Raw genomic sequence first — 26993 nt, forward strand, 5'->3', positions numbered from 1 at the left:
TAGCAGAAATGGACAAGGAACATATACATAAAAATTGAGCATGAAGATTTCATTTTAGAAAATGATCTGTGTTCCTGTTTGAGAAGACATATATTTTATCACATTAGGATTTTTAAAAGATTAAGATAAATAGAAAAGGTAAAATACACAGCAATTAATATTGTAAAGTTTTATGGTAATTTGCATTATTTTAAGAAAAGAATACATGATTAGAAAATAGTAATAATATATTTAGATGATCAAAATATAATAATTTTTTATAGTGAAGTCAGTCAAATGTTAGCAACTTTAGAAGAATAGGTACAATTTTCTAAATATTTACTTATTTAACTTGAAATAATATAGCCTATGAATTATGAAGTATCTAGATATTTTAATTAAAGCATCACTGCTTTTAAGTTGTCCATATTTTATTTTACAATGATCATTTTGATGGCTGTCTTTAATTAAAGTTTTAATTTTAGATTTAAATTAATTAATTTTTTAAAAAATTAGGATCGAGGGGTCAAGGAAGATGAACTTCAGAGTATACTAAATTACCTGCTTACAATGCATGAGGTAGGACATGGTCTGGGTCTTCTATTTTAATAATTTTATTCAATGCATTAGAAAACATTTATAACTAAATAAATATTGATGATCCTTATTATGCAGGATGAAAATATTCATGATGTGTTACAGTTACTAGTGGCTTTAATGTCAGAGCACCCAGCCTCAATGATACCAGCGTTTGATCAAAGAAATGGAATAAGGTATGATTATACTATTAGTATTATTAGTAGGCTTTAATTGAGTACAGTTGTGCTTCCCAGAATAATCCCTATTCAGTTAACTTTTGAGTGTATATAGCAAAATCATCCATATAAGAAGGGAATAGATGGAGAAAGCTGTTATTAATCTTCTAATACTCAAGGAAACTGATGAAGTGTATAGAAAATGGGTCTCGGGTCTCAAGAAGAGTAATTATATTGTTGTTGCTGTGGTAAAGACATTTTAAGTAGTGGGAAGAGCAAATATTTTGGCAAGAAGATGAGAGAGCATGGTATATTTCGACAAAAGAGAGTTCAAGAAAAGTCTATGAGTTTAGGCTCAAGAGCTAGATAGTGGCCAGGTTTGAAAGATCCATATAATGGTAAGAAGTTCAGATTTTATTTTATTGGTGATGAAAACTAAAGAATTTTGAATACAAAACTGATTTGCTCAGATTTCCATTTTGCTAGATTTACAATTAGCAATGTGGACAATGAGTTGGAGATAGATAAAACTGATGTAGCAAGATCAGTAGAGAGATTATTTTATTCATCAGTGTTAGAGATGACGAGCTAGGACAGTGGCAGTGTGATGGGAATGATGGAGATGAAATATTTTGGAACAAGAAGCCAAAACCAAAAGAATTTGAAAACTAACTTTACTTATGGTGATTGTAAAGGAATTATGTAGATAAGTAAAACATAGTTTCTTGGTTAGTATTCTTATTAACTTAAACCTAAAACCTAGCCCCTTAAGGAGTCTCCCATGTTATTTTTCTGGAGTCTGAGTTATTTGAATAAATAAGAAATCTAGGTTATGCCATGTGTACCTCAGTGAACTTCCACAGGTTATAAAAAGAGTTTGGAAATAATATATTAGTAAATGTCAAGGGACTTTATTAGTGCTTCTTTTACTTGGCCATTTATATCAGCAAATAACAACTTTCTAGTCTTGAAGGACTTTCTTTTCAAATCAGAGAAGCAATCACTTTATTTCTATGTGGATATCTAACTTGTGATACCACTCTTACCTTTGAGTGTACAACCCATTGGGTTGCTAATCTATTTAAATAAGAAGATTGTACATTTAATTATTAACAACTACAAATGTATTTTATTGTGAGGTTAAACTGTATGAAATTGCTGAAACTTAAGTGACTTTACCAAATAAAGGCAATTTTATATGGTTCAACCTAATAATATAATACAAACAATTACACTCATTCTCCTTAAATTATATTTAGATTGAACACTTAGTATCCTTGAACTTAGATCCTAGTACTGGCTTTTTTTAATTATATTAACTGATTAATTAAGAAATCAATTAAAAATATACTCATTACCCTTATGAATGATACCAACCTTCGATTGGTTAATATGGTGAAATGCAAAAATAGAATCCTCCTTTCCTTTGACACACTGGAAATAATGATCTTACAAGGGAGAGTGCTGTTTGGTAAGCTCTTTAGAGGATTGAAATAGTATCTTAACTGTATCACATGAAAAGATTGATTGAGCACAGTAAGTACAAAGGCCTTGTTGCTCATGGTTGACACCAGCCGAACATGTCACGTTGTTACCAGTGTGTTCAAAACAATCACAAACATGGAAAATGTGCTACTTTAGTTTTTCCACTTAAAAAGAATGTAGAGGATGTAGGCTCTGGTTTAGAATATGGAAAAAATAGGCTTATTAGATATAAAATTTTAAATTCTGTATCCTAGAAAATAGGTACTAAAGGGTGACAGTTATGTATGGGGAAATTTTTGATTAATTATAATTCAAGCATGCTAAGAAATGAACACAAAGAATGAACTTAATTTAATTCTGGTAATACTTTAAGTGGACTTAAGGAAGACCTTGTGGTGATACTGAACTGAACATTAAAAAAATGTAATATTTTTGGGCTTCCCTGGTGGCACAGTGGTTGAGAGTCCGCCTGCCGATGCAGGGGACACGGGTTCGTGCCCCGATCCCGGAAGATCCCACATGCCGCGGAGCGGCTGGGCCCGCGAGCCATGGCCGCGGAGCCTGTGTGTCCGGAGCCTGTGCTCCGCAACGGGAGAGGCCACAGCAGTGAGAGGCCCGCGTACAGCAAAAAAAAAAAAAAAAAAAAAAAAATGTAATATTTTTATATCTGAAAATCTTTAGAGAAAAGAATAGACAGTTTCTTTTTTCACATAGTTTAGATCATTTTCTGGCTGAATATAGTAAGCTGGAGCAAATGAATTAGGATTCACCTGTCTTATATTGTAAGTAAACAGTCATTAACTGATTCGTCAGTAAGTTTCCTATTCATACTTTATCTTGGTTTTTGTAAGAAACACTTGTCTGGTTGTGAAAAAAATCCTGTGTAGCACAGATGTCTGATGGCCTTAGATGATTTCATATTTCAAATATTAAATCATAATTTCTGTTGATCTAAGGTGGACCTTATACCTTTTTACCCCTTTAACTCAGTTATTCCTAGAGAATAGGAATTCTGTGGGAGTTTCTGATTACATATCTGAGTATAGTCATATTTTTATGCTGTGAGGTTTTACTTTGGTTTTCAAGATTATTTTTGCTATTGAATGTTCTTTGTTATGATTTCCTGAATATTTCTTTTTTTGACATGTATGATTTTTCTATTGTCATATTTGTCTTTTTTTCATTACTGCTGTTGGTCCTTAAAAGTTCTGAAAATGTATTTCAATGTAAATTGATATTCATTTAAGAACTTGAGGGTTTTGCAAAAAACTATCTTCTGAAGGAAATAATCACTGTAGAGTTTACTTCTTCTCATAATGTATTCTTCAGTAGTATAATTTTAAAAAAGTATTACCAACAATGTATTATTTTATTTTTTAAAGTCTAAGTTACTGTTAAACATAAAATAGATGTCATTAACTTTCAGTTATTTGTTCCTCTCTGTTAATGTCACTGAAATGACAGGAAAATCATACTGCATCTTCTCTTACCTGTTTTTGTGTTCAGCCTATATTACTTCACTTCAAAATATAAAATGGCATTTTAAGTTTTACAAAGATTTTTTTTTTTTTTTTTTTTTGCGGTATGCGGGCCTCTCACTGTTGTGGCCTCTCCCATTGCGGAGCACAGGCTCCGGACGTGCAGGCCCAGCAGCCATGGCCCACGGGCCCAGCCGCTCCGCGGCATGTGGGATCCTCCCAGACCGGGGCATGAACCCGTGTCCCCTGCATTGGCAGGTGGACTTCTCAACCACTGCGCCACCAGGGAAGCCCTTTACAGAGATATTTAATAGAATAAAGCACACCCTAATTTTATAGAGTCACCACTGCCACCCTCAGAGAACCTTCTTAAATTGTAGAATTAGTTGCAAAAGAATGTAGTTATTATTGCCCCCTTCTACCTTGTAGAAAAAATACTTGTTTTTATTTTTTGAAAAAAATGAGATAAAAATTTTGAAGTACATATAAGTATTATAATGAATATATCCCTGCTGTTATATAGGATTTGAAGTGACTGTGTAAGTTAGGTCATGTGTTAGTTTATTGTAGAAACACATTAGGGTAGGAACCAAGAATTGGAAATCTATGAAGAAACAGGTTTGCTTCTTCTGCGACTTCCTCTATAGCTGCTTTATTCCTTCTGTATATAGACTCACCTTTGTGAACAAAACAAGGCTGTCCTATAGTTTCTCTTTTAAATCATTTCCTAATTCAGGAGCCCAACAAAGACTAGATATTGTTTCTCAGAACTCATTCCAAATTCTCAGAAAAGAAAAATAATTCAGCAGGTAGGTACCCATGGTCAGTTTAGCCATAACCAAGAAAAAAGGTCATTAAGTACGAATGACAGGGGAAATTCAAATAGAAGAAGAAATGTGGCTTAACTAAACACGGATCTTAAAATTGAAAGTGTTGTTTAGTGTGCTGGGAGGAAATACTTATGAACAGCCAATCATACTGTCCTTTTGAGGATGTATTTGAAGTCCAAATTTAAAGAAAATTAATGTGCTTATTTCCAACTTTTTCAAAGAATTAAAAAACCTGAGAGGTCTTTTATGTTTTATATATTTATAGTTTATTTGTAAAGTATACAGTGCTTATATTTTTAATATTCATAAGTACTCTAAATATCATTTATTTCTATATATTTTAGGGTAATCTACAAATTATTGGCCTCTAAAAGTGAAAGTATTTGGGTTCAAGCTCTGAAGGTTCTGGGATACTTTCTGAAGCATTTAGGTCACAAGTAAGTTGATGTTTTTCACAATGAATTGTAGAAATGTCTACTGAAACTGTATTTCTACTAGGTTTGTAACACATGAATTTGACTGGAATGATCTTACAATGGAAAATAATAACTTCTTGTGGTAAAAGTTGTAAAAATATTTTATGAAAGAATGATTTTTTAATAGTAGTTTATAGAACAAAATCACATTTAAGTAATATGGTTAATTCCTATTGGCCTACTGGAAAGAAAATACTGTTCTTTTAAGGATATAATAAAATATTTCATCAAATAAAATAAAACACATAGGGATATGATTTCAAAGAAAACTTTCTTGACACTGGGAAATTGAGGTCTCCCTGAGAGCTGCTCTTTTGCTCACATGCTAAGTCAGTATTTGTCTGTCTGTATTCTTTTCTAACGTTGAGGCTTATTGTGATTTGAAAATCCTATAATATCTCTTTTTTCACCCGAAGTCCAGAATTGAGATGCTTTTAAAAATCACCTGCTGATATAATGAGTGTTTTCCATACTGTGTTGTCCTGTGCATGAATAGTCTTGTATAAATCCATTTCCTATACAAATGAGCCCAAGAAAGTAGTACTGCCGTTTAGTAATGATAGGTGGGGTTCCTCTCAGAACTTTAGAATTGCTAAATTTTTTTGGTATTTTGATTTACCAAGAGTTTATCGATAACACTGATGAAAACTGCACAACATTCAGATAAAACATCTCTAACATGCTAAATAGTCTAGAAGAGTAGATATTATTTTCATTTTGGTACCAAATCAGTGGTTAAGTAAGAGATAACAGAGATATCTATATCTATATCTATATCTATCTATCTGTCTATCTATCTATATATATATGGAGTATCTATCTATCTATCTATCTATCTATATATATATATATATGGAGTAGTTCAACAAAACCAGGATTGTAGAAAAGAGTAATGTGCATCTGAGGAACTATAAGTGTACTAGGTGATAGAATACTGGGAGTGAGAGCGTATGCACCATTAACAAGAAGAGATAATGATCACTCATTTAACTTTGGTTATGTAAAGGAAATTGACTGGGAATAATTAATAAAGGATTCTAACCCTATATGCAACTTCTTAAAAATTGTCAAGGAAACACATTTTAAAATATAGAAATGTGGAAAAGATAAACAAAATTAACCAGTACATGAAGAACAGTCACTGGAAAATACTGCTATGGAGTACACAATAAGTTTGATTAAAAACTTTACCATAAGTTAAAAAAGTAAGAAATAAATGCATTGCTTCTGAGAAAGGGCAGCTACTAAATAGAATTTCAAGAAGTTGAAAGAACTGGTAGAATATCACTGAAATGTTGAATCGTGAGCTAAGAAAATTTTGAAAAAAATTGGTGGAAAAATCTATCACACAAAAATGGAATTGGAAGACACTCAAGGAAGAGAAACTCTGTGGATAGCATAGTAACATACACAGAAGATAAAAATGAAAACAAAGCAAATAATGTGTGTGGATGAATATATGAGAGGTCAGAAGGATTAAAGAGAAAATGATTGATACAGAAGGCGCAGAAATTCCAAAAATGGCATAAATGGAGTTTCCAAATAAGAAAAGCAGACAATGTAATGAAACAAATATTTAAAGCTATAATTCAGTGAGGTCCTAATATAGATTTTGCCATCAGTATTAAAAGGGCACACTGTGTACCAGGAAAAATTTTCCTGAAATGGTTAGTATGAAAGTATACTATTGGATTTAAATATAAGTAAAAAAAAGTTCTTTTTTCAGCAGTGCACAAATTAAAGGAAAAAAATTGTCTGGCCTTAGACTTCTGTATGACAACTTTCAATATTGAAAATGTAGATACTCAAGTGAAGAAAATGGAAGCCAAAATATCCTTTAAATGAAAAGGGTGCTGCCAAACAATTTTTAACCGTATAAGGAACTGTTTTTCTGAATAATTCTTGAGAAAATTGCTGGGGGATTAAGTTCAGCCAATTAGGATTGACTGGACAGACTACAGCCAAGTACTACTGGTGAACGCTGAATTAATTTAACAGTAAAACTAAGACGAAGACAAGTGTTTGAATTAGAGTAACAGACTGGAATTCCCTTTTTGTATGCCCTAATAAGGTAGAAATGCTACCGTTATAATGAATTGAGAAAGGACTAGGGAAAGGAGGCAAGTAGACAAAGTTCAGAGAGTCAAAGGATATCCATGTAAGCTGACAAATTAGAAATGCAGGCCTATTGAATAAAATTGGATGGCTTAAGAGAGAGGAAAATTTGAGTAAATATGCTGATTTTATCCTTGCTCAGAGTAGGGAAATACACTTCCTAAACACATAGAGGACTTCTTATTCCTTTAGAGTTACAAAGATAAGCAGTTAAAACTGTAATGCTGACAAAATATTGAAAAAACTGTATGATTAAAACTGAGAGCAGGGCCTCCCTGGTGGCGCAGTGGTTGAGAGTCCGCCTGCCGATGCAGGGGATACGGGTTCGTGCCCCGGTCTGGGAGGATCCCATATGCCGCAGAGCGGCTGGGCCCGTGAGCCACGGCCGCTGGGCCTGCGCATCTGGAGCCTGTGCTCCGCAACGGGAGAGGCCACAACAGTGAGAGGCCCGCATACCGCAAAAAGAAAAACAAACAAACAAACAAAAAAAAAAACTGAGAGCAATAGATGTAATGGAAGTTTTAAAAAAATCCATAAAATTCAGGAAGCATAACAAAATGTGACATATCTAACACCAAACATATCTGCTATAAAATAAATGTAAAAGTACTGAAAATAAAAGGATGAGTAAAACTATACTACATAAATACAAATGAAAAAAAAGCAGTAATCATGATCTTAATATTGGACAAATTAGAATTCAAGCCAAAAAAGCAGTAAACAATATAAACAAAGATACTTTATAACATTAAAAGTTGAAACTTTCATGAAACAGAAATTACAGGAGAAATAATCACTAATAATTTAAAACATTAAAACAAATTTTAATTCACCCCAGTCCATAAAAGGCAAAAGACAGAGTAATCTAAATAATAAGGTAAATCTGATTAATATAGCTTGAAGTTGGTACCATATTGATAAAGAATATAACTTCAAGTGCTCATGGAACATGCATGAAAATTTGACAGGGTGTAGTAGGCATCAAAGAAAAATTCCAAAACATAGGGACAAAACAGGCAAGATTCTCTTGTTAACATGCAATAAAATTAGAAAATAGGAACAAAATCAGAAACCAAAGTTTCTTCTACCTAGACATTTAAAATGTATTAAACAATTTTTGTGTCATAGAGAAATGCACACTAAAATTGCAGAATTTTTAGAAAACAACTTCAGAAAACCTGTGGGAGACAGCTAAAGAAGTGCTTAGAGGATTATCATAGCTGTAGACCAATAGAAAAGAAATAAAGAAAAAAAGAATTAAAATGTAAAAGTTAGATAAAGAATAACAGAATAAATGGAAATAATAAATAGGAAAGTAGGAATTAATGATTTAGAAGACAATCATTTAAAAATCTGATTTTTAAAAATCATGATAGAAATGGATACATCACCATTAAGCAACTCAAGAAAGGGCAAAAATATGAATGTACAAAATAAATGATACTTTTCATAATTAATATAGAAACAGGAAATTAAAAGGATTTTACATGATAACTTTCATAGCTTTCCCTAGAAATTGATAAGACAACCCAGTAGAAAAATAGGCAAGGATATAAATGAACAGCTTGTAGAGGGAAATTACACATGGCACATAAACATATGAAAAGAGCTGATTTCTACTTGTAATAAGGGAAATATAATCTAAAACTAAAGTAAGACATCATTTTTCACACATTAGATGGATAGAAATATCAAAATTCAGCATCCATCTCTGTTAGCAAGGTTGTGGAAACAGCAAGCATCTCACACATTGCTAACTGGAACATAAATTAGTGTAACCCCGTGTGTAGTGCAATTTATTAATTTTGATCAATGTCCATCAAAATTACAAATACATATACTTTTTAACCCAGTAGTTCATTGCTTGCACATATGTGAAATGATGGCTATTCAGAGTTATTCATTGTTGCTTTGTTTACAATAGTAAATGTTACAAGAAACCTTAAATTTCTATTAACAGAGGATTTGTTAATAAATAAGTTATAGTTCATTTATTAAATAGAGTACTATGCAGTTATAAACAAAACCAATGAGATAACTCTATATATACAGATATCACAACTATATTGTTAAAAGATTATAAAAATAGTATAGATGGGTATGTATTAGATGCTATTTTTGTATAAAGAAGAGAATATGAGAATATAATACTTATGTTTGTAGTGAGAAAGTCTAGTAGAATTCATAAGAAATGAGAAACCAAGAACAGTGGCTTCTAATGGGGCATTGGTAGAAACGAAGGTGGATGTAGATCATGTAAATATTTTAATCATGTGAATGTTACATATCGAAACAGTTTTTCAACAAAAAATTGTTTGAAAAACTACAAATATTAAATATAAAAAGCACCTTTAAAATCTTGGAAGAATTTTCAGTATTTATATTATTAATGGAGTTGGATTAAGTAAAATCAATGACCGATTAGTTAAAATGAGGAGTTATTTATTGGAGCAATGATGGAGCAAAAGGACTAAGGCTAACACTGAAATTAAGTGTTAGTTTAACTACTTACCTACACAGTTCAAATGATTCCTATCAATGTGACTATGAAGTTAAATTTAGTAGTCAAAAAATAACACTTAAAAGAAAGCATGGGGCTCCCCTGGTGGCACAGTGGTTGGGAGTCTGCCTGCTGATGCAAGGGACACGGGTTCGTGCCCCGGTCTGGGAAGATCCCACATGTCGCGGAGTGGCTAGGCCCGTGAGCCATGGCCGCTGAGCCTGCGCGTCAGGAGCCTGTGCTCCGCGACGGGAGAGGCCACAACAGTGAGAGGCCCACGTACCGCAAAAAAAAAAAAAAAAAAAAAAAAAAAGAAAGCATGTACAGCTTGATGGTTAATACAGATAACTGGTTAATAAAATACAAGTAGTTCATCGGCTTAAGTTGGGCTGCCTAGGTTTGGATCCTAGCTTAGCCACATGTTTTCTGAGTGGTTTAGAAACATCTTTGAGTCTCAGTTTTTTAACCCTATAAATGAGTGAAATCATACTGCTTCCCTCATTGAGTTTTAAGGATAAATGATGTAATAGATGTAAAGAGGCCACAGTATATTGCTATACGTTAATTTAAATAGTTAACAAAAATGTAAGAGGTACAATTTAATGTGCAGTTTTGATAAAGGTAGAATATTTCTTCATTATGATAAGGTATCATAAATAGCTGACACCAAATATAAAAATGAAACACTAGCAGTATTCAAATAGCAATCAGATGTTTCTACTATAACCTAATCATTACTAGTAATTATTATTCAAGATTTGAAACAAATAAAACACACAATCAGTAGCAGGAAATAGGTGTCTGTTTATAGGTAGTTTGATTATATACCTAAAAACCTAAGAGAAGGCCACCGCCATGACGTCGTGCCAGGATGGCTGCGAGGAGCCCACTGCTCGTGGCTCACTGGCCCCAGGAGGGGGTTTGGGGGGACATTCCCAGCAGCTGCTCAAACTGTTCGTTTTGGGGATCCTCCCTGTTTCTCCCTGCTTGGCACTGGCTGCCAACATACGCTTTTCCTTGGTGGAACGGAAACATTCATCTGGACGAGCTGACGAGCTCCAAGACTGACTAAAGGCAACATCTGGATGCAGTCGCCAGGAGTTCTGGTTGCTTTGACCACATCTAGCAGAGATGCAGAAAGCCTTACCAAAAGCCCAGTGCATTCATTGTGAAGCTGCCCAACACTTTTAGCACACCTGGGGTCAGTTAGGAGGGCAAAATGTCCATGAGAGCAGGATGAGCTCACCCCGTGCCTTTCAATGATCTCAAACATTTGCCATCTATCCCAGGACATGCAAAGTACCACCTACATGTGTATTGGATTTCTTGGATGTGGCGGGAGAAGGGGAGGAGAAGAACATGTTTCTACCATCTTTATATAGTAAATAAGTAATAAGGAAAGACTACAGTCCATCTACTAGGGTGAAGTACAACTCCACTTACTCTGTGACTAAGCAAGTTATATAATATCGGCCTCACTCTCCTCGTTGGTAAAACAAAAATAATAATAGTACCTGCCTCATGAAGCTTTTGAAGACTGATAAGATGACAAATGTAAAATGGCCACACCAAGTAACTTCTCAAAGAATGTAGGCTAAAAGAATTAAGTTATTTTATCATATTCTCTCTGTGTCTTCTCCAACTTCTATGCAGAAAAGTCTCCTCCATTAAAAAACTTCAAACTTGATCTATGGTTCACCCTCAAAACTAACCACATCTCCACTTCTTTATTTTATTTTATTTTTTTTGATGTGAACTATTTTTAAAGTTTTTATTGAATTTGTTACAACATTGCTTCTGTTTTATGTTTTGGGTTTTTTGGCTGCAAGGCATGTGGGATCTTATCTCCTTGACCAGGGGTTGAACCCGCACCCTGCTGCATTGGAAGGCAAAGTCTTAACCACTGGACCACTGGGGAAGTCCCACCATCTCCACTTCTTTAAATGTCCAGTTCCTTGAAAGAGGAGTCTGCATGTGTGGTCCTGCCCTAGCTCCCATTCATGCTCACCACCTGCTCCCTCCCACACAATAAGTGATGAAGATCATTCATCAGCAGCCCTTGCCACCTGACTTGGAGTGTTTCCCAGGCTCCCCCACTGACATGCTGGACACAGGACTGGAGTGGGTCACTAGAATGTGGACAAACACTATATTTGCCACTTGTGAGCAGAAACTTTGAATGTGCTCACTTCCTTTACTTTCATTCTTCTTCCATGAGAACAGCATGGAAAAGAAGGGCTGCTGTTTTAGCCTGAGTCCTGGAATGAGAGGATGCCTTGAGCCCAGGAAAGCCCTCCAGAATTGCAGCCAAATCACAGGCTTCATTTCATTTCAGAAGACAATAAATGTTTTATTCTGTTGGAAAACAAAAACAAAACCAAAAACCTAAGAGAATCATCTTTGAAACTGTTGAAACATGAGATATCACCCAAAGTCAGCATCTCATTTGTGTTTGGAGGAGTCATTTGATAGTGAATCTGAATTGGGTTCATGGATGAAGCTAATCTGAAGTCTGGGTGGGGTAGTCTCTTCTAACACTGAGTTTATAATTTTTGTAAGTACCTAGGATACAGGTTGGGAGATAATCCATAGACTTTAATTGTCAGCTGAACTGGAGATAGGCTTGACATCTATCACAAATATTGAGAAGTCTGTTCTAAATAATATATGCAGCTATTCCCACCTCCTGAAGATGGAACTTAAATCCCCTCTCCTTGAGTGAGGGATGGACGTACTGGCTAACTTCCAAAGAATAGCAAAACATGACTCTTTTTCACTATTGAATAAGGTTAACATCACCAGTCATATGTCATGTTGATATCATGTATTCCCTGATGTAATATGATGAGAAGGGCACTTCATCTCTGTGATACTCTTCTAAAACATAAATAACCTCAGTCTAATCGTGAGAAAGCATCATACACCCTGAAATTGAAAGACGGTCTACAAAATACTTAATCAAACTTTCAAACTAACTTTCAAAACTGTTAAAAGGCATGAAAAACACGGGATGGGAAACTGCTACAAACCAGAGAAGTCTAAATGTAAAGTGGTATTCTGGATTGGATCCTGAACAGAAAAAAAGGTCATGGTGAAATCTAAATAAAGTTTGTAGCTTAATTAATAATAATGTACTTATGTTGATTCTTAGTTTTGACATATGTACTATGATAAGGTAAGATGTTAACATATGGGGAAGCTGGGTGAATTATATATGGGAACTCTCTGTACTATCTTTTCAACTTTTCTGTAAATCTTAAAATTTTCCAAAATAAAAAGACATATAAACTTGAGAAACCCTACCTTTGATATATGCTTGAATAGAAAGCCAAACTGTTCCTTAATGGAGGTGGCTTAATTACAGTTATTCGCAGGACAGAATTCTAACAAATGGTTCAAACAGATGATCAAAATGCCCAATGCTATACCATACTAAAGCTATAATAATTTTAGCTTCTAAAAATTTTAAAGCACATACTATTTAATGTTTACTGTGGAAATAAAAATTTCTCAACCAAGTATGTTTGTTTAATGTCTTAACTTCAAACAATGTAACTTCTGGATGAATTCTCCAAGATAATCACACTCTAAAAGGCACTGTTGGGCTTCCCTGGTGGCGCAGTGCTTAAGAATCTGCCTGCCAGTGCAGTGGACACAGGTTCGAGCCCTGGTCTGGGAAGATCCCACATGCAGTGGAGCAACTAAGCCTGTGTGCCACAACTACTGAGCCTGCACTCTAGAATCCATGAGCCACAACTACTGAGCCCACATGCCACAACTACAGAAGCCCGCACACCTAGAGCCCGTGCTCCTCAACAAGAGAAGCGACCACAATGAGAAGCCTGCGCACAGCAATGAAGAGTAGCCCCCGCTCGCCACAACTAGAGAAAGGCTGCATGCACCAACGAATACGCAATGCAGCCAAAAATAAATAAATAAATAAATAAATAAATAAATAAATTTAAAAGGCACTGTTGGTAGTTAAATGAATCAACATGCTATTAGTTGTTTGTTACAGGCCTGTTACATGTTGACAGTTGTTTAACCTAATAGCGTCTTTCTTTTTTGGACTAGCTGAAATTAGTCCAGTTTATCTGGCAGAGCCAGTTGTCTGTTAGTAAAAAGTAGTGGTGCGGATTCTGGGGATACAGCAGTTCAAAAAGAAAGCTTCCTCCTCATCTACTCTCAACTCCAAGCTATTTGGCTCTCTTCTGCCAAAATGGTGGCTCTTGTGTGTACAAATGAGTCTTGATGTTCTGTTGGGGTACCAGTAGAGAAAAATGGCAACTCGTGAGGGATTTTTTCTCTCCCATGGGAATGACAAACAGCTGAAGAACTATGTTAGCAGCCTAAGGTAAAGACTAAAAAGCAGCAAATTTTAAGAGATGTTTTGATCTCAGATATCTCTGCCTCCCATTCTCTCTCCTCTCCTCTGTCTTCCAAGGAATATTAACATTGGCTTCTATTTAAGTTACCACCAGAATGCCAAGAGGTACCTGAATTGATGGGATGAACTTTCCCTGTCCTTGAACTTGTGGGAGTGTAAGAATATTGGAGTGCTAGAATGCTGGCTTCAGGACTTACAGCATGCTAAGTTTTGTACTACAGATCAGTGCACTTAGAGGAATCTTTGCCTTACAACACCTGCAGGGATCTCATCATTTAAAATTCATAGTAGGGAGATCTAAGTGCAACAGTGTGAAAATGGAAGATAACAACTCAGTTGAAGGGGCATAGCAACCAGAGACAGGAGATAAGAGAGAATCATCAAATTATGTACTCAATGAAATAGAACTAGTGTGGAAGCTATCATGGAACCTTTGAATTTTACCTTTAAAAAGTGCATCTGAGATTCAAGTAGAGCACCAAAGGTGACATTCTGCCTCTTTATATCATTATTTTTCCCTATTCACCCAAATTAGTGAACTGGAAGATCTCAAAGCATGGACCAAAAACATAAAATGAGAAACTATATAAAGGCATAGGAGACTTAACATGTGACTAATAAGAATAATTGGAGAAGAAAAACAATGGGTAAAACAAGATATCCTGAAACACTTTGTACTACTAAGAACTTAGAAATGTTGGGTAAAATATAGCAAAATTCCTTTCAGATGTATAGCTGGGTACACAAAAGTAAGGGAAATTCTCATATGTCAAAAATGAAGATCAGACATAATAGAAGTTATAATTCTTAAGAAACAAGATCATATTGAGCTTTTAAACAAATAATCAGAAGTAACTTCTGGAAATGAAAAGGCACTAACTAAAATTAACAGCTCCATGGGCATGTTAAACAGTTTATACAGAAATTAAGAAAGAATTGGTGAACTAGAAGAAATGAAGAAACTATGTAAAAGCATCATCAAGAGACAAAGATGATAAATAGGAAAGAAGATTAAGGATATAGAGAAAGAATGAAAGATTTCATAGAATAAAATATCAATACCTAGGAATAAATTTAACCAAGGAGGTTGAAAGATCTTTATACTGAAAACTGTAAGACATTGGTGAAAAAAAATGAAGAAGACACAAACAAATGGAAAGATATACCATGCTCATGGATAGGAAGAATCAATATTGTTATGTCCATTCTATCCAAAGTGATCTACATATTTAATGCAATTGCTATCAAAATGCCAACGGTATTTTTCAAAGAAATAGAACAAATATTTCTAAAATGTGTATGGAACCACAAAAGACCCTGAATAGCCAAAGCAATCTTGAGAAAGAACAAAGATGGAGACATCACACTTCCTGATTTTAGATTATAATCCAAATTTACAGTATTCAAAACAGTGTGATCTTAGCATAAAAACAGACACATAAATCGATGGAATAAAATAGCCCAGAAGTACACCCACACATATATGGCCAACACTTTATGACAAAGGAGCCAAGATATACAGTGAGGAAGAATAATCTCTTCAATAAATGATGTTGGGAAAACTGGACAGCCACATGCAAAAGAAGGAAACTGGAACTCTAGCTTACATATTAGATAAAAATTAACTCAAAATGGATTAAAGACTTGAACATAGCACCTGAAAACAGGGGGTAAGCTCCTTGACATCATTCTTGGCAATGATATTTTGGATTTGACAACAAAAGCAAAAATAAACAAGTGATTATATCAATCTAAAAAGTTTCTGCACAGCAAAGGAAAGTCAACATATGAAAAAGCAACCTACTGAATGGGAGAAAATATTTGCAAATCATTTCTCTGATAAGCTATTAATATATAAAATATATAAAGACTTCATACAATTTAGTAACAAACAAGCAATCCAATTAAAAAACGGGCAGAGGATCTGAATAGACATTTTCCAAGGAAGACATACAACAGGTACATGAAAACATGCTCAGCATAACTAATGCAAGTCTAAGCCACAATGAGATATCACCTCATACCTGTTAGATTGGCTGTTATCAAAAAGAAAAGAGATAACAGTGAGGATATAAAGAAAAGGGAATCCATGTGCACTGTTGGTATGAATATAAATTGGTGCACCCACTATGGAAAACACTATGGAGATCCCTCAAAAAATTAAAAATAGAACTACTATATAATCCAACATTGTCACTTCTGGGACTGTATCCGAAGGAACTGAAATCACTATCTCAAAGAGATTTCTGTACCCCCATGTTCATTACAGCATTATTTACAAATAGCCAGGACATGGAAACAACCTAATTGTTCATTGACAGACGAATGGATAAAGAAAATGTAGATACTTAGATTGTAGTTTTCTCTGTTTCTATATATAAAATGGAATAATATCCAGCCATAACAAAGAAGGCAATCCTGTCATATGCCACAACTTAGATGGACCTTGAGGGCTCTATACTAAATAAAATAAATCAGACAAAGACAAATATGATATCATCTCACTTATGTGCGGAATCTGTAGAAACCAAACTCATAGAAACAGAGAACAGATGGGGGTTTCCCATAATCTGCAGGGTAGAGACTGGGAGAAATGAGTGGATGTGGTCAAATGGTACAAGCTTCCAGCTGTAAGATAAATGAGGTCTGGAGCTGAAGTGTACAGCATGGTGACTATAGTTAACAATACTGTATTGTGTAGTATTTAAGAGTTGCTAAGAGAATAGATCTTAAACATTTTCATCACAAGAAAGAAAATTTTGCAACTATGTAAGGTGATGGTGTTAACTAAACTTGTGGTAATTATTTTGCAGTATATACATGTATCAAAGCATTATATTGTACACCTTAAACTAATGCTGTGTTGTTATATGTCAATTACATCTCAATAAAACTGGGGAGGAGTGGAGCTGATAGGCAGTTGTAACAAATGTACCTCTCTGTTGGAGGGTGTTGATAGTGGGGAGAGGCCATACATACATGGCATACATGGGGCCACCCAGGGGAATATGGGTAATCTTTGTACTTTCTGCTCAATTTTGCTGTGCACCTAAAACTACTCTAAAAAATAAAATCTGTTTAAAAGCATGTGTTGGGGGAGAAGCTGATAGGGAAATAAGAAACTAAAACAAAGTTTACTTGTTATTGGGGCAGGGGGCAGTGTGAATGAGGAGGAAAGGGTATGAGTTGGGTTTCAAACCTCTCTGTATCTGTTTATGTCATCATTATTTTTTACCCAGGTAAAAGTATACGTATTTTAAAAACTGAATAATAAAACCTGGCAGGGCTTCCCTGGTGGCGCAGTGGTTGAGAGTCCACCTGCCAATGCAGGGGACACGGGTTTGTGCCCCAGTCCGGAAGGATCCCGCATGCCGCAGAGCGGCTGGGCCCATGAGCCATGGCCGCTGAGCCTGCGCGTCTGGAGCCTGTGCTCCACAACGGGAGAGGCCACAACAGTGAGAGGCCCGTGTACCGCAAAAAAAAAAAAAAAAAAAAAGCTGGCAGACCAATATTTAAATAGACCAAACTAAACTTTAAGGGAAAAAATTTAATGAAGCTAAAGAGGGGCATCATGTAATGAAAAAAGTATAATTCAACCAGGAAGGTAAAACAGTGTCATATTTATATATGCTCAACAGCATAGATGAGGTATCGAAAGCAAAACTGACTAGATTTGAAAGATAAATCAAAATAGTTTAGAGGTTTTAACATATTCTTTTTAAAAGAGCCATCACAAAGTATAATTTTTTTTTTTTTTTTTTGCGGTATGTGTGCCTCTCACTGCTGTGGCCTCTCCCGTTGCGGAGCACAGGCTCCGGACACGCAGGCTCAGCGGCCATGGCTCACGGGCCCAGCTGCTCCGTGGCATGCGGGATCCTCTAGGACTGGGGCACAAACCCGTGTCCCCTGCATCGGCAGGCGGACTCTCAACCACTGCGCCACCAGGGAAGCCCCAAAGTATAAATTTGAACCAAAAAAATCCATTGGCTTGATTAGGATATACGTTCTCCTCAAGAACAGACAAAACTATTCAAATGAGGCCATAAAAATTGACTCCATAAATTTAAATAAATTATTATCATATAGATGACTTCTCACCCACAGTGTGATTAAACAAGAAACCAGTGATAAAAATCAAACTAAGAAAATGGGGATATACATATTTTAAATAACCATAATATGACATCATTGTGCAGATAATAAAATACTTAGAATCAAAAGATATTAATATGTTTGCATATTTATACTTTTTTTTTTTTTTTTTTTTTTTTTTTTTTGCGGTATGCGGGCCTCTCACTGTTGTGGCCTCCCCCGTTGCGGAGCACAGGCTCCGGATGCGCAGGCCCAGCGGCCATGGCTCACGGGCCCAGCCGCTCCGCGGCATATGGGATCCTCCCAGACCGGGGCACGAACCCGTATCCCCTGCATCGGCAGGCGGACTCTCAACCACTGCGCCACCAGGGAGGCCCGCATATTTATACTTTTGAGAGTTGGCCTAAGTGGTATTGGAGGCAACTTACAGCTCTAAGTATTACAATAAATGAAGAAACATGTTTTGTCTTTTTTCCCCTAGATTCTAAATGTTATGCTGAATGTAAGAGTACTTTAACATTAGGATATCTTTTAATATGGTCTACTTATTAACAAATTACAGAATAGCTATATAATCATAATGGGTACAAAAAACTTTTTGTAAAATTAATTACGCATTCATCATAAAAATTCTTAGGAAACCACGAATATAAAATGATTTATTTTACCTGATAACATGTATCTACCCAAAACTTAACACAGACCTATTTAGTGGTGAAATGTGAGAAATAATCCTTTGCATAACTAACAATTAATCAAAGCCTGTTTTCACCACTCCTGTTCAACATCATGTTGAATAATATAATGACATTTATAGGACACTGTACCTAAAGACAGCAGAATTGTTTTCAAGCTTCATTTGCAACATTCTCCAGAATATAATATAGGTTGGGCTGTAGTACATAAAACAAGTTTCAGTAAATCTAAAAGAATTGCGGTCAAACAAACTATGTTCTGACTACAACAAAATTAAATTAGAAATCAACAAAAAAGAGATTTGAGAAATTGCTAGATAGAGTAAATAGCACACTTCTAAATAACTCCTGGATCTAAAAAGAAATCACAAAGAAAGATAGAAAATAATTTGATTTGAATAAAAGCAAAACCACAGCACATAACAATTTATTGAATCCTAATGCATTGCTGATGAGAATGCAAGATTCTCCAGCTGCGTTCCAAGAGGGTTTTCTAATTTCTTAAAAAATGTAGCACTTATTATACAACCAGATATTTCTATATTTAGGTGTCTGCCCAGGGAAGATGACATCATATGTTCACAGCTAGACTTGTGCATGAATGTTCTTGGTACCGTTATTCATAATAGGCAAAAACTTGAGACTATCCAAAATTCCACCAATTGGTGAATAAATAAATGAAATATCATAGGCCCATATGATGGAATACTATTGCACAATTGAAAGGAAATGAATTACTGATGCATACTATGACATGAATGAGTTCCTAAAAACATTATGCTAAATGAAAGAAGCCAGATGCAAAAGACTATATATTGTATGATTCCATTTATATGAAATATCCAGAATGCAGGTTGGTGGTCACATGGGGCTAGTGATGGAAGTGGGGATTGCCTACAGATGGGCACAAGGGAACTTTTTAGGGTGATGAAAATGTTCTAAAACTGGATAGTAGTGATGATTGCATGACTCTATAAGGTCTTTAAGAAAGCACTGGCTTGTACACTTATAAAATTTGTGAATTTTATGGTGTGTATATTATACCTCAATAAAGCTAATAAAAACTTGAAAAGCAAAATTTAAAACTCTTAGCAAATGTAGGATAATAGTGTTATTGCCTTGGATTAAGGAAGGGTTTGTAAACTACTAAGTAAACATACATAAATCATCTAGGAAAAATTTGATAAATGTGATCATTAAAATATAACATGTTTTAAAACCATAAGAAGTGAAAAGATGAGCCACAAAGTGAAAGATGATATTTGCAGTTTATTTGTAATGCAGTGGGTTTGTATCCTGACCCTATGAAAAATCATGCAAACTAATGAGAAAAAGAAAAACCATTAGGAGAATGAAGAATATAAACAGTTCACTGAAGAGCAAACTTGATTTGGCTAATAAGCATATGGAAAGATACTCGACTTCGGTAGCAATCAAAAGTACAAAATTTTAAAGTTACCTTTAATACCCACTAGGGTGATAAGCTTTAAAATTTTTGACAGTATCAGGTGTTGGCGAGGATATGCTAAGAGACTTTCAGATCACTGGTGGAGTTGTATAATTGTTACAATCACATTGGGGAACAATTTGACAGTTTTCAAAAAGATGAAGCTACTCTATGACTAATTATTAATTGTCTCCGTGACATAGAGACATTCATGTATGTGCACAAATGCTCAATGTAACATCATTGGTAATAATGAAAAGTTGGAAACAACGTAAAAGAATATCAGTAGGATAACAGAAATGAATTTAGGTATATTCATACAATGGGATATATTCAACTTTGAAAATGAATTAACAAAAGTTAACTTTCATAAACCTAATATGAAGCAATAAAGCAAGTTGTAGAAGGATGTATAGTAGTGATATCATTTATCTAAACTTCAAAAATATGAAAATATAAAATAAATAGTTTAGGAATAGGTACATATCTAATAAAAGTATAAAGACATGCATGGCTATATAAAAGCAAATTCATGATATCATTTACCCCAAAACATAGTGAAAAGGATGGGCTCATGGACAGGTACCCAGAAGTGCTTATTTTAATACTTTATTTCTTAAGTTGTAGTAATGGTGGCTACATGAGTATTTATTATATGATTTCCTTTCTTTTTAAAAAATCAGATCTTAAAAAAATAAATGGGTAAGGAAAGGGATAACAGAAAAAGAATTCAGAACTTCGTTGGCATTATAGAAATCAGATGTGATCTGAAAGCACAAAATAGAATCAGTTGAACTTGAAGTTAAAAGTTCAAAACAAAAAATTAGAAGACATTATACATTGATGAAAGGCACAGTTTAAGTAGATGATGTTATGGTCATAAGCCTCAAAGCATCAAATATTGCATTCAAATATGTAAGGAAAACCATTAGAGGTGCTATAAGTAATTGATAAGATACAATAGTCTAGACAGTATTTCTCCTTCAGAATGAGGCCAATTGAATAGATAACATATTAAAGATATAGAGAAATTGGGTATATATTCATAAAACTTGACTCAGTAGATATATGTTCAATCTTACATGCTTTGAAAATATACTTTATGGCTATAGGATATTTACTAAAATAAAAAATAATGTCCTTGACCATAAAGTAAACAATGTGGACACAGTAGAGATTTTACTGGCACCATTTTCTGACCGTAAGGTAATAAAATTAGAAATTAAAAAAAAATTGAGCAAAAAAATTTCAACTATTTAGAAATTAAGAAACGTTCCCAAAAACCTGCTAGTGAAGAGAAGATAATAAAATGAAAATAAGTTCTTTAAAATTATCTATGCATCATAGCAAAAACATACTCAGAAGTAAATACTTCCAATATTGAAGAAAAAGATAATGATAGGAATGTATACTCATATTGCAGCATTGATTAAAGGACAGCAGAGTAAGCTAGGAAGTACAAATTAATAAAGGTGAAGACTGGCATCAAGAAAGAAAATAAAAACTGTTGAAGGGATCACTGACTACAAGAGTAATTTTATTGAAGGAATCAATAAAATGGATAAAACTTTTTCATATGTCGTTAATATAAAATGGAAAAATTTGGGAATGAAGAAGGACCTTCAGAATTATAGGCCAGATTATAGTAATTATAAGAAAATATGTTATGACAGCATACAAGATGTTCACTTCTAGTCCTTGGTAATAGCATCATTTTGCTACAACTATTTTTAAATACTTTTTTGGGGGGTTCTCTATACATATACATACTACTTCTTCCATCAGATAAAAGGTGGGAAGAGTAAGATCACTAATAAACAAGGTAAAAGTACAGGTGCACAGAACATAATTCTGTTTTGCTTCACTAGTAATCACTATCTGATATTTCAACAGAACCATGCTATGGTCCTTTAGTTCATAGTTGTGTTTTGATACAATTTCTCATAAACACCGACAGATGCATGTATTATTGAGTTCCTGTAGCTTATCCATTCTTAACCTCAAAGTAAAAGGCTGAAGAAATTTAGGTTAAAACCTCAAAAAATTTTACAATTCTCCTGGTAGATTAAAGGAGTTTGAAAAGTATAATACTGTCCATTATTTGAATAACTAATGATTCTTAACTATAGAATAATATATAGAATAGTAGCCTAAAATGATCTTACTTTCAGTTTATTAGAAAGGAAATTGAAAATGTAAATAATATTTTAATGTATTTCCTGAAAATCATGAAAAAATTTAGTAGCTGCAGTAAGGAAGAGCTATACCACGTAGCTTAATTGAAAGACTCAATTAGATATAGATAGATTTGTATTGAACTGAACTTATAAACCTAATGCAGTTTTGATAAAAATTCCAAGTTTTCTTTAAAAAATTTCAAAAATTGTTGTAAAGCTAACTCAGGTGAACAAACAAGTAAAAAAAAGTCAGTGAAAGATTAAAAAATAAGTATAATGAGTGTGTATTGTGATAAGTCTAGTAGACCTTATACGAAGGAATGAACTAAAAAAAAGAGGTGAATAGAAACCCCAGGTACACATGCTAATGTATGTATGTTTAGATATGAGGAACATTATTAAAATGTGAATTATTCAATAATTAGCAGCAAAAAACTGTTTAATTTATGAATTGGAGTCTTACCCCAAACCATGTTTCCTCTCTCATCTTTTCTCTCCAAGCCCTAATTTTTGCATTTGACTGTTTTATTATTATTATAATACATAGGATTGGTGAAACTGCTGGTAATTTGTACCTTGATGTTGGAGTATGAATGTACATATTTTTGGAGGTCATAAACTTCAAAGTCTCATAAAATAAAATTAAACTTAAAAGTTTTAACCTTATAATTTTCATTACAAGAATTTATCCTAAGGAAATGACTATGGATATGCCGAAGGATTTATGTAAAAGGACAAAGTTTTGTTTATGGTAGAAAAAAATTTGAAAATAACATAAATGGCCAACAGTAGTGAATGGATAAATTATGCTACATTCTAGTTATAAACTATATTTAATAACTGACATTTTAAGACATAATATTGTTGTTTTACAGGTGACAAGCTACAAATTATCTTATGTAGAATTATTTCCATTGTATTGATATCATCTGTATCTATCTATCATATACTTATGTGCAACGTAATTAGTCTGAAAAACATCAACTGATATTTATAATGATTATCTGGGTTATAGAATTATGGGTTTTCTTTTTTTTCTTTGTCCTGTTCCAACATATTCTCTGAATTTGTTACAAGAAGTATTTTTTGGTCATCCCCCCCAAAATACTTGTTTTGTGAAGAAGGAAATTGGGGTGTGTTTTTTTTTTGTTTTTGTTTTTGTTTTTTGCGATACGCGGGCCTCTCACTGCTGTGGCCTCTCCCGTTGCGGAGCACAGTCTCCGGACGCGGAGGCCCAGCGGCCATGGCTCACGGGCCTAGCCGCTCCGCGGCATGTGGGATCTTCCCGGACCGGGGCAGGAACCCGTGTCCCCTGCATCGGCAGGCGGACTCCCAACCACTGCACCACCAGGGAAGCCCTGGGGTGTGTTTTTAATGGAATGGTTAGTAAGCTAATAAATGTATAATTTGTACGAGATTAAAAGGTTACTCTTTTAAAAAAATAGATTGCACTCAATCCAAGTGGGCAGAAGTCCTATAAAATTTAAAAGGTAAAGCAGCTAGGCACTAAAGTCTGAAGTCTGTTTAGGTCTTAAAGTTAAACAGGTTCAAGTTGTTAGTTTCTCGAATATATACCCTAGTGAAGCCTTTCTGAACTGAATACATAGAGCTGGGTCTTTCATTAGAGGTCCTCTGGGAAACAAAATCATGTGATGTACAGGGCCAGCATGCCCATTTTATGCCTGAAATGATGGATGCCACTTTTGGCTATCTCTTGATTGCTGTGAGACAGCATTTATTGGTGAGCATTGTTTCAAAGAAAACTGCAAGAGAAAGCTGACTCATCTTTTTCCTGGTATGTGCAGTATTCTTCAAGTCCCCCTAAGAGGTAGAATTAAGCTGCTTTGTAAACATTTACTTTGGAGGAGATAGTCAAGAGAGCATGAATTTCTTTAGTAGTTGAAATTATGGTGTCCCAGTTAAGAAATTACTCTAAATTCCAGATAGCCTAATTTAAATGACTTTTACCAGCTCCGTGTATCAAAGAGATATATCAAGAGATATACATTGGCATTTGTTTTTCTTGATTGGGAGCAAATGAAAGTGTCAGGCTTCCTTTCCTTAGGTGTGGCTTGAGATGGAAGAGACTAAAGGCTTCCCCTTCATAATCCCAGAATATCCATCTGTCTTGTTATTTATTTATTTTTTTAATGACCATTTGACTTTTCCCAGTCTTAAGTGTTTTACAAACACAGCCATTAGACACTTGCCCTAGCTTCCTTTTGGATTTAGGTAATTGCTGTTTCCTTCTCTGGGCTGAGGAGGATTGGGTGAGGGGAAATAGCTGTGCTGCCTCTTTTGTTGTGCAGTGTGAAGCTTGAAGGCTGATGTTAGAAGAGAGGATTTCCAGGTGAGTGGTGCCCAGATAAATGGTTCATTATTTGATTTGTGCATTAATTAAGGTAGCAATAGCTTCTGTAACAAACAGTGAAGTTTTAGGAACTTACCAAACTAGTAGTTTCTTTCTTATTCACTTAAAATCCAAATGGGTATCCTCAGCAGTTGATTTTCTTCAAGCTGTGCTTTAGAGACCCACACTGCTTCTTTCATCTAGTACCTCTGTGTCTTCATCATAAGGCTCCTGTGTTGCTGCCTTGAGGAAGAGCATGGAAGAGTACATGAGTATTTTTTCTGTAGCCCAGGCCTAAAAATGATCCACAACTTTTCTTCTTGGGTTCCATTGGCTAGAACTCAGTGGCCACACATAGCTGTAAGAGAGGCTGGAATTATAGTATAGCTGTGGTCTCAGGAAGAAAGGAACAAAAGTTTGGTGATTACCTAGTCAGTTTGTGTTATAGTTGCCAAATCCACACAGGAGACAATAGAAAATCAAGGTAAGAAATGAAATACTGAGCATTGGGGGCCAAGAAGTTCCAGATCTTGACTTCTAAGAAAGTGACATGAATGAAAGGCATGTAGTAATTCCCTGGGCTGGAGCTAAGTGTTCCAGGAGGACTTTAATAGAGCTTTCTATTCTAAGTATGGATTTGGTAGGGGAGCAATTAAATGGGCCAACAGTTAAGTGAGCCACAGATACAAGCAGTAATGAGTTCCCTTTACTTCTGTCAAATTATTTTGCTTTCTATTCAGTTTTAACCATACTTATACATTTTTGTTACTAAAGTTTTACATAGATTATTTCATAGACTTTGGACAGAAAGGATTGAAAATTCTGTTGTCTCTGTGTTAAGGGAAACTAATAATTTAACCTAAGAAAATAACTCCTAAATAGCTATTAGAAATTTGAAAATTATAGCTGTCAACATTTATACAATGTTTTATAATTTGTATACTTAACATTTTAGTTTGTGCGGACATTTTGAGAGGTGTTTAAATAGTAGTCTTGGTATTTTAGAAGACAGCTATGCTATAAACTGTCATTTAGTAGATGGAAGTTAGTAAACATTACTTATGTAATTCTGTATCTGCTTATAGATTTTACTGCTTATCCTAACATCTTGTGCTTAGAAAATCCAGTGTGTTTCCTAGTATGATTTTTTTTTTTTGCCCCTGTTTCTCCAGGAGAAAAGTTGAAATTATGCATACCCACAGTCTTTTTACTCTTCTTGGAGAGAGGCTGATGTTGCATACAAACACTGTGACTGTCACCACGTACAACACACTTTATGAGGTAAAAACTTAAAATGTGTGATACTAATTTTAAATGTATGCAGGGGAAGCCCTCTGTGATTGGAATAGCAGTTGGTCAGTTAATCTAAAAAGGCAGTAATCCTTAAAAAAAAAAAGATGAACACATACTTACGTTTTAAAATTTTTGTTTAAAACATATCCGTGTACATTTATTTGCCAATCTTCTTATGTTGGGCCTAGGCATTTTCTTTGAGTATGGGTTGGCTGATTGCCTTTGCAGAGTTTTTCTCACATAAATCACCTCCGTTATGCATTATTTATTTGTTCTTTCCCTCCCCTTACCCTCCCCACTTTTCCCTCTCTCTGTCTCTGATATGTAGCAACTACTAACATTAACCTAGAGTTGAGACTGGGATAAAATGTAGGTAAGAATTATTTGTAAAAATGGTATCTGGAGAAACTTTAGATCCCATCATCTCAGTTCAGAAATCCTTTTCTTAATTATTTCTAACAGATGGCCATACAAATTGGGTTCATTATTTTCTGTGAAATGTGTGTACTACCTCATTTTAAATACCAGTAAAATATTAGGAATGTTCTCTTATATTAACCTTCATTTTACTTTCCTGCAGCTAATTTTCAGAGGTCCTACTTCTTTTCTCTAGTGCAAAGATTAGCGAACTCTAAGCACCTGTCTTTGTAGGGCCTTGAGCTAAGGATTGTTTTTATGTTTTTAAATGGTTGAAAGTAATCGAAAGAAAAATAATGTATGACATGTAAGCCTTATATGAAATTTAGATTTCAGTGTACATAAATAGTTCTGTAGGAACATAGCCATGCTCATTCCCTTACATATTGCCAATGGCTGCTTTTGCATTATAGTAGCTGAGTTGAGTACTTGCAACAGAGAACGTTTGTCATCTTCACATTGCTGCTCGGTACAATGCAGTAACTGGACACTGTTTCACGTACCACCTGTATTGCCC

At 34.7% G+C, this 26993-nt stretch overlaps 1 protein-coding gene across 4 annotated transcripts in view; it reads left to right on the forward strand.

The window, feature by feature from the left end:
* Positions 1–26993, forward strand: part of NBEA (neurobeachin) — a 612123-nt gene that overhangs the window by 134799 nt on the left and 450331 nt on the right. For 3 of the 4 annotated variants that reach the window (XM_082602053.1, XM_082602054.1, XM_082602055.1), the window contains exons 15-18: positions 496–558; positions 655–752; positions 4872–4964; positions 25939–26047. In XM_082602053.1, the coding sequence (XP_082458179.1) occupies positions 496–558; positions 655–752; positions 4872–4964; positions 25939–26047 (363 nt within the window). The remainder of the gene's footprint in view (positions 1–495; positions 559–654; positions 753–4871; positions 4965–25938; positions 26048–26993) is intronic. The other variant, XM_082602056.1, reaches the window with a different exon arrangement.

The sequence above is a fragment of the Mesoplodon mirus genome, assembly GCF_964341445.2.
Source record: "Mesoplodon mirus genome assembly, chromosome: 17".
In the NCBI taxonomy this organism is placed as follows: domain Eukaryota; kingdom Metazoa; phylum Chordata; class Mammalia; order Artiodactyla; family Ziphiidae; genus Mesoplodon; species Mesoplodon mirus.